At 36.6% G+C, this 9,345-nt stretch overlaps 1 protein-coding gene across 3 annotated transcripts; it reads left to right on the top strand.

Annotated features, from left to right (window-relative positions):
• The first annotated feature begins 4,880 nt into the window (after positions 1–4,880).
• LOC113410350 (P2Y purinoceptor 1-like) lies at positions 4,881–8,905 on the top strand. 3 transcript variants are annotated; one of them, XM_087959352.1, is made up of 2 exons: positions 4,881–5,097; positions 5,862–8,905. In XM_087959352.1, exon 2 carries the CDS (start codon positions 5,878–5,880, stop codon positions 6,952–6,954), a length of 1,077 nt encoding a protein of 358 aa, XP_087815478.1. In that variant the 5' UTR covers positions 4,881–5,097; positions 5,862–5,877; the 3' UTR covers positions 6,955–8,905. The 3 variants fall into 3 exon arrangements, with proteins under 3 accessions (XP_087815478.1, XP_087815477.1, XP_087815476.1); XM_087959351.1 differs by having other exon boundaries at positions 4,971–5,320; XM_087959350.1 differs by having other exon boundaries at positions 4,971–5,195.
• Positions 8,906–9,345: the final 440 nt, after the last annotated feature.

Below are 9,345 nucleotides of genomic sequence, written 5' to 3' on the forward strand. Positions count from 1 at the left end.
AGAACCATCATCACTTCAAATACGGGTCTTTGTGATGTTATATGTGATGTATTACGGTGGGAGCTGAATGTTTTAATCAGTGACATCAGTCAACAAAACCCATGTAATGCAGATGTCGCCATGTCACCAACCATACCAGATACAATGTTTCTCATCTCATCAAGAAAGGGGCTTCCCCAGCCTTAAGCTTCATAATTAATATAAACATTCACGTGCTTGTATTGACCTCACGTAGCCCTGTATGGAAATACATCGAACATGTAAACAAGCTAAATTCATTACTAACATGGGCAACATCCTGCCCACACGCTTTTATCTTTCTTGGTGACTTCAATCTACCTCATATTAACTGGGCCCTAAACAAATGTACAACTGAACCCATACATGCAACCTTCTACAATGCTGTTACAAATCTGGGACTGGAACAACTAGTAACCAACAATACTAGACTTAACAACTGCCTCGATCTCATTTTCTGCAATAGTTTGAATTTAATTTATGGAATACAAACTAAAGAACCCTTTTCCAACAGTGACCACAATATGATTGACTTTTGTCTCAACATACGCCCACACAAAAATCACCACAATGATGTAATCCCCAATTGTAACTTCAAAAAAGGCAACTGTGATCTTATAGACAACGATCTCTCATCCCTTGATTGGCAATCTCTATTCACTGGATGCAATACTGTTGAAGACCATTACAGCATATTTTTACTTGAAGTCAAAAGAGTCATCAAACTATATGTACCAATAACAACTCCTAAAACAAAACAAAAAAACCAGATTACCCATAACAATAAGGAAACTTCAATCCAAAAAGAGATCACTCTGGCGGAAAAACAAATCTGGTCACGTTGCCAACTTCAAAAGCCAATACAAAAATTTATGCCACCAGATAAAGACTGAGTGCACCAATTATCACATTAAACAAGAGGAAAACCTTCTACACACCAATTCCACCTGTGCTTTTTACAATTTTGTAAACAACAAACTAAAAGACTCAAGGTCCATCCCACCCCTGATAGGGCCTAATGGTAAAGACTACAATGATGACGCCATTAAAGCCAACATCTTTAACACATTCTTTGGCTCAGTATTTGTAAACAGCAATGGATCATGTCCAGTATTTCCTAGCCAAACCACAGAAAACTACAATGATCTAATACATATCGATTTTACAGAAGACAATGTTGAAAAAGCACTACGCAATCTAAAACCATCTCTATCTATTGGACCCGACGGAATATTTGCCTACTTATTTAAAAAGCTACCCACTGCCATAGCAGAATCTCTAAGCATAATCTTTGAAAAATCTTTCAGGACCAGCTCCTTGCCTAACCTATGGTCACAAGCCATGGTCATCCCCATGAGACAAACAACCTACTCTCCAATAAACAATTTGGTTTCAGAAAAAAACTATCCTGTAATCTGCAACTCTTACACTGCAAAAACATATGGACTACACAACTCGATCAGGGCAAAGCAATAGACGCAATCTACATAGACTTCTGTAAAGCCTTTGATTCAGTAGTACATGACAAACTACTCCTAAAACTAAAATCTTATGGTATCTCTGGACAACTGCATAGCTGGATAGAAGCATTCCTGTCAAACAGACAACAAATGGTCAAAATTGGGAGTGTCTCTTCGCTGATTATGTAAAGCTGTTCAATACCACAGACAATATGCTACCCTTCAAAAAGATCTTGACTATGTATCAGAGTGGTCAAACAAATGACAACTTCAAATCTCAACAAATAAATGCTCTGGCTTACATATTGGCAAATAAAATAAAATAAAATTAAAATAAAATAAAATAAAATAAAATAAAATAAAATAAAATAAAATAAAATAAATAATAAAATAAAATAATAAAATAAAATAAAATAAAATAAAATAAAATAATAAAATAATAAAATAAAATAAAATAAAATAATAAAATAAATAATAAAATAAAATAAAATAAAATAAAATAAAATAAAATAATAAAATAAAATAATAAAATAAAATAATAAAATAAAATAAAATAAAATAAAATAAAATAAAATAAAATAAAATAAAATAAAATAATAAATAAAATAAAATAAAATAAAATAAAATAAAATAAAATAAAATAAAATAAAATAAAATAAAATAATAAAATAAAATAAATAAAATAAAATAAAATAAAATAAAATAAAATAAAATAAAATAAAATAATAAAATAAAATAAAATAAAATAAAATAAAATAAAATAAAATAATAAAATAAAATAAAATAAAATAATAAAATAAAATAAAATAAAATAAAATAAAATAAAATAAAATAAAATAAAATAAAATAAAATAATAAAATAAAATAAAATAAAATAAAATAAATAAAATAAAATAAAATAATAAAATAAAATAAAATAAAATAAAATAAAATAAAATAAAATAAAATAAAATAAAATAAAATAAAATACAAGCTGAATAGTCAAGACCTTGTTGATGATCCAAGCTCTGTAAAGGACCTTGCAATACTCATCTCTAATGATCTAAGTGCTAGAGCCCACTGTAACTACATAGCCAAAAAGGCATTAAAAGTTGTTAACCTAATCCTATGTAGCTTTTTCTCTGGTAATATCACACTACTAACTAGAGCATATAAAACATTTGCTAGACCAGTATTCGAATACAGCTCATCAGTCTGGAACCCACATTACGTATCTGATATTAGCACAGTTGAGAAAGTCCAGAAATATTTCACAAGAATTCTCCACTCCTCTACTCGTCTTCGGTCTGTTCTAAGTATGGTATATAAAATCATACATTGCAATGACTTACCTGTCAATGAATACTTCAGCTTCAACCATAACAACACAAGAGCACACAATAGATATAAACTCAAGGTTAACCGCACCAAACTTGATTGCAGAAAATACGACTTCAGCAACAGAGTGATCAATGTCTGGAATACTCTACCCGACTCTGTGGTTTCTTCCCCAACCCACAAAAACTTTAACCTTAGACTGCCTACTATTGACCTCACCCCTTTCCTAAGAGGTCTGTAGGGGGCATGCACAAGCGCACCAACATGCCTACCGTCCCTGTCCTATTGTTTCTTTTATTTTTCTTCTATGTACCCATTTCATGTATTCATAACTATGTATATACTTATACCTATTATCTTGTAAGCGATTGACAAATCAAATAAATCAAATAAATAAATAAATAAACATTTTTGAAGTTAATCATTAAAGTAAGGAAGATGATAAATCAGGAAAAAAAAGCCTCAGCTGAAACTTTCTATGGTAGAATTAATAATAGCCAATATATATGGAGGGTGCCAGTTCTCTCGTCATTATTACTAACATTGCTTACACCTGAGAATCTGGAGTGTGACAGTAGTGTTACAATCTTCAAAAAAGGGAGATAAACCATGCCAGCAAACTACAGCCCTATAAGCTTCTTAAATATAATTAGAAAATGCAAAGCTTTTAAACAGGAAATTGCATAAACTCATGGACCAAAAGCATACCTTGGAGACAAGTAGGTTGTAGGGGCAAGAGATTTACAACAGACCGCTGCCTAATTCTGCAGCGTCTAGCAGATAAATATTCATAGGGCACAAAATCTTCATTGCATGTAGTTTATATAGTTTTTAAAGTGCTACAAATTAAATTGGGCCTCGTAACAAAAGATCCCCCAACCTCCAAGAGACTCACAGAGATTCACACTTGCAAATAATTATGTTTTCTCACATAACTATTTATGTGAGGTTATTTATGTGAGATATGGATAGAAAAGAGTTTTCTATCTAATTAGATGCTTTTTTAAAATTAGATTTAGAAGCTGCCTGACTTGTTAAGTGAATCACTGCAATTGTTAAAATAGTGATACGGTTGTTAAATAAATCTGGCTTCCACATTGACTTTGCTTGTCAGAAAGTTGCAAAAAGTGATCACATGATCCCACGACACCGCAAAGGTCATGAATATGAACCAATTGCCAAGCATCTGAATTTTGATCATGTGACTGTGGGGCTGCTGCAACCGTTGTAAGTGTGAAAAAAGGTCACAAGTCATTTTTTTCATTGCCATAAGTTCAAACCATCACTTAATGAACTGTTGTAAATTGAGGACAACCTGTAGTAGTCCAAAGACTACTTTAATCTCACTTTCTCTTTAAAAATACCCTGGAAATGCTCAAGTATTGTTCACCTCTACTGGGTTGGTCAAGTATTGAACAAGGAGAGATTTAACCTGGAAATAAGAGAAACTTTCAGACAGTGAGAACAATCAACCAGTGGAACAGCTTGTCCTCGGAAGTTATGGGAGCGCCATCACTTGAGACTTTCAAGAAGAGATTGGACAGAAATGATGTAGGGTCTCCTGCTTGGGCGGGGGAGGGGGTTAGACTAGATGACCTACAAGGTCCCTTCCAACTTCGTTAATCTAAACAAGTACCGCAGACCGGAAGAAAAAGCTTCACACACGTGTTCTCCCAATTGAACAGGGAAACCAGTTCAATAGATGACTCTATTATCCCTCTGAGTGAGACGAGGTCCAATCCCACTGGGAGAAAGCTTCAGTTCTTCTGGCCTGACTTGGCTCGGGAGTCTTTCTTTCATTCATTCATTCATTCAGTTTCAGTAAAACGCGGCGACGTTTTTTCCAGCGGTCATAGTTGGTTGTTTAGAGGGAACCGCCGAGGACATCTTTCCTTTCCTGAAGTCCAGCTAGTTTCCCCACCCCCGGGACACCCAGTCCAAAAGGGAAACTCACAAGGATGCTACTGTAGCCCTATTACAACACTCCCTCCTCTCCTTCTCTTTCTCCACGACTAGCACCGCGTTCACTTTCGGTTCCACCCTTCACTTTTCATCTTCCGTCCTGTCCCGGCTCCCCCCACCCCATCCCGCCCTTCTTAGACCGCGGCTCTTCGACCGAGCGCCGTTCAGCTGCCACCGGCTTGCCTGACAGACAGCTCAGCGCTGCTGGATCCTGGGGTCGCGGCCGTCTCAGTCGCGGAGTTTCCCCGTTTCGCCGAGCCAGACGGACTCACGTCCAACTCTCCGGAGCGCAAGACGTCCCGAAGACCGGGGTCGACGGCAGACACGCATCTCAGAACCGGTACCGCGGAGTTCTTCTGCATCTTCCCCTCTCTTCGTCCTTCGCTTGCTCCACCTTCGAATGGTTTCACAATCGTTCGGCGGAGAAGGGGACTCCAGGTGGCTTTTTCCTCTCTTCGCCAAGTTTGCAAACTGCCTTCAGACTAGTATGTCTCCTGAAGCCTCGTCACGTTCTTTATTTGATTTGATTTGATTTGATTTGTCAATCGCTGACAAGATAATAGGTAAAAGTATAAACATGAGTAAGAATACAGGAAATAGGTAGGAATAAATGAGGCCAATAGGACAGGGACGGTAGGCACGGTGGTGCACTTATGCACGTGCCTTACAGACTCTTAGGAATGGGGTGAGGTCAATAGTGGATAGTTTTCCGCTGGCAAAACTCGTTTCTGTATCCACCACCCACCCCCAGGTTTAAGCCATCACTTAAGGCTTTCAATAAGAGATTGGGCTGCCATTTGTCAGAAATGGTGTAGGGTCTCCTGCTTGGGCAGGGGGTTGGACTAGATGACCTACAAGGTCCCTTCCAACTCTGATTATCTGTTTAATCTGTTTAATTCCCTGGTCTTCTAAAGTCTAAAGTCCCTCTGCTGTCGACACCCCCATTTTCCTTTGCTCTTCCTCCAGGCATTCCCTCTCCCCATGATTTCCTTTTGAGAAATTCCTCACTTCCATCCTGCACCCACTCAGGTAAACTGTTCCTCTCCCTACCGGCCTTACCGAACACTCCCCTTTCATAGATCCATTTCTCTTGTCTCCTCCAAGGCTCAACATTGACAAGATGAAAGAAGTGGGTAATCGAGTCAACTCTACAGACAACTCCACTGTGGACATTGATGTCCTGTGCCCAGTTAATATAGATTTCACTGAATGGTTCCTGCCCACTTTCTACCTCATTCTCTCCCTCGTGGGCCTTTTGGGGAATACACTGGGCCTGTGGACCTTATGCAGAAGTTCATGGAAGAAGAGCTGGAATCCCTTCAATGTGCTATTGTGCAACTTAGCAATTGCAGACTTGTTTTATGTGATTACACTGCCCTTCTTCGTGTCCTATTATCTCCAGAGACACGTGTGGCTCTTTGGCCAAAGCTGGTGCAAGCTTACTCGACTTTTCTTCCATGTCAACCTTTATGCCAGCATTGGCTTTCTGACCTGCATCAGCGTCCATCGTTACCTGCACATTGTGCATCCAATGAAAATGATTGGAAGATGTCAGACCCTTGGCTCTTCTGTCTTTCTGAGTCTTTTGGTCTGGCTCTGGGTCACGATTCAACTTTCTCCTGATTTAACTTTTAACAAAAGGGGTCTCAAGCCTGAGAAGTGCCATGACTCAACAGAGCACAAAAACCTGGAGTCTTATATGTTGTACTTTCAAATTTTAACAGTGACTGGCTTTGCTATACCTTTCTTCATTGTCACTGGGTGCTATTGCCATGTGGTCATTGTCCTCAGGAGGAACAAAAACATGGATCCTAACCTCAAGCAGAAGAGCATCAAATTGGTGATTATGGTAATGACACTTTTCTATGTGTGTTTCCTCCCGTATCATGTCTTTAGGAACCTTAACTTGTTGTCTCGAAGATGGCAACATCAGAGAATTTGCAACCAGACTTTAAAGAATATTTATATCTTCTACCAAGTGACTCGAGTCTTGGCTAGCCTAAATAGTGCCCTGAACCCTTTGTTATACCTGCTGGCCCGCGAGGATTTAGGGGTGCAGTTGAGGAAATTTGGTAGAAGCATTAGACTGCGTCTGAAGACTTCTTTCCAGGGCAAAGTCCAACATCATTTGGAATTAAGTCAATCAAATATGATGCTTGATAAAGAATGTGAAGAGATACTATCCAGTGATGTCTGAATGATTGTTTTGATTTAAAGGGACTTATCATAAATGCCTACCATCTGAATGCTGCTCCCTCTTTTCCAACGTTTCTATCATTTGATGGATTCAGGTATTAATGTTTTTAATAATTTGAAAATTGGGTTTGGAGCACAATTTAGAAGCGCTATGCAAACCTGCAGAAGATGTGGAGTGAGAATGAATAGATTTTCATGGAACAGGCTATGAAAGATGAACAACTACATTTATGGGCCTGTGGTTTTATTATTTGCCTGAATTAATCTTTAACTTTGATGCATAGCCCTGCCTTTATTACTTTATTATATATGCATTTTCAGTGAGAGGTCATCTGAAGAGATTGGAATATTTAAAAGTTGTTGGATTGAAAACATCATATACGTTATGTATAATAGTACTCTTTTTTCTCTCTGTATGTGTTTGCTAAAACTCAAACCAGAAGATTTATTCAGCTGCCATTAATGTATATCTATATAGCTATAGCTATTGCTACCTAGCTGGCTAGTTAGCATTTCCAATGAAATGTCTGTTTTTCCTTACTGGGGGCAGGTACCCAGTATAATCTGCAAAACTTTTTAAAAACTGTTTTAGGCTGGGAGAGATGAACTTTGGTATCTGATGGCTTGTATAAAATTGTATAAAATGGCTTATATGAAAAGCTGGAAATGTATGGATGTGTTTTTGAAAGGCTACATTATGGTATATTACACAAAATCACAACACATAAATACCTTTTAATATAGATCACATACACACATCCATATATATATGGATAAGTGACTACACTAATAGTAGCTATGGTATTTGGAGGAACAAACTTCTGCATATATCACTTTCACTCTTTAACCACAAGTATTGCAACATATACTGTATTATCTTGTTCCATGATTAATAGTTTAATCCCATCTTGAACTGTATATCAAGGTGGGGATGGGGGAAAATGTAAACTACAAAACTGTAACAGAATAGTTTGTTATCTTTAGAAAAATTCTAAAATGAATTTGCTTGAGATAGATATAGGTAGGTAGGTAGATAAATAGATACATGGACAGACAGGAAGAGAAAGAAAGAAAGAAAGAAAGAAAGAAAGAAAGAAAGAAAGAAAGAAAGAAAGAAAGAAAGAAAGAAAGAAAGAAAGAAACGGTGACTATCCTATCATTCATTTTAATGAATATAACTTTTTGATGTAACATTTTACCTGTTTTATCTTTTTTGTTGTACATTGCTTAGAGTTGGGCAGTTAGTAACTAGAAGAACTTGATGTGTACAATGGCCAACAACAGCTAAAGAACTGGCAGCTACAACTTCAGACTGTGATGAATAGATAATAACAATTCAAGGTGATGTGACTAGAAGAATTAAATTTGACTTACATATAACTTTTCAGTTGCACTCTTTTTCTGCTCCTTTAAGGAGCTGAGTTAACCTAGGGATCCAAAATTAAATATGAGAGTCAGTTTAGACAAAGAATCATAAAACAGAATTTAGAGTGATAGAATGAAAGTTTGGAAAAGAAAGGAAATGATTAACCTGGGTAATACAAAGGCAGGATTTTTATCTAAATCAGTGTTCCTCAACCTTGGCAACTTTAAGATGTATGGGCTTCAACTCCCAGAATTCTGGAAGCACGAGAGCTGCCAAAGTTGAGAAACATAGATCAGATCAATGTACATGAATACATAAATGGCACAGAAGTTTATAGGATGGGTGAGTAGTAATATGTGATAAAATGGTATGATGTCATGGCTCAAATGACACAAATTTCATAATTAATATTATTTGTAGGAGGATGTAATAATGCATGTAATTCATCATTGCTTCTTCATATTATTCCTATTCGTTCTCTAAATTTTGTACATGTCTCAAAAAATCACTAGGCAGTTAACATTTAAACTGACAATAAGTGTATCAGTAAATGTTGGCTCTAATAAAACCAGTAAAGTGAATAAAATGCTAGAGATTCAACCCAATCCTCTTAGTTTCAGGAGCCTTTAGCACAGCTGCAGCTGCATGGGGGAGGGGTCAAAAAAATTAAGTTGCCATTCAATCCTGCAACAAAATCCACCATATTGACTTTTTCCCCCGTCCTGACCCCTAGTTTTCTATATTAGCATTTGGTATCCAGTGTGGTTGCCTTTAATTTCTAATTCTGAAGTACTGAATAAAATCTGGATTTCAGTAACCAAGTCTGACAAATCAGATGAACTGTTTCAGAAAAATTATTTTTTGTTATTTTGTTTTGTTATATTCCACACAACTTTATGGCAGCTTCAAGTTTCAGTGCTGTAAACATGATTGGGGCTTGTGACATGTTGACTAGCAGAGATGGTATTCAGCGGGTTCTGACCAGTTTTGGAGAACCGGTAGTGGAAATTTTGAGTAGTTCAGAGA

The sequence above is a fragment of the Notechis scutatus genome, chromosome 3 (assembly GCF_049901735.1).
Source record: "Notechis scutatus isolate UNSWTSFEM ecotype Mainland chromosome 3, rNotScu1.2, whole genome shotgun sequence".
Lineage (NCBI taxonomy): Eukaryota > Metazoa > Chordata > Lepidosauria > Squamata > Elapidae > Notechis > Notechis scutatus.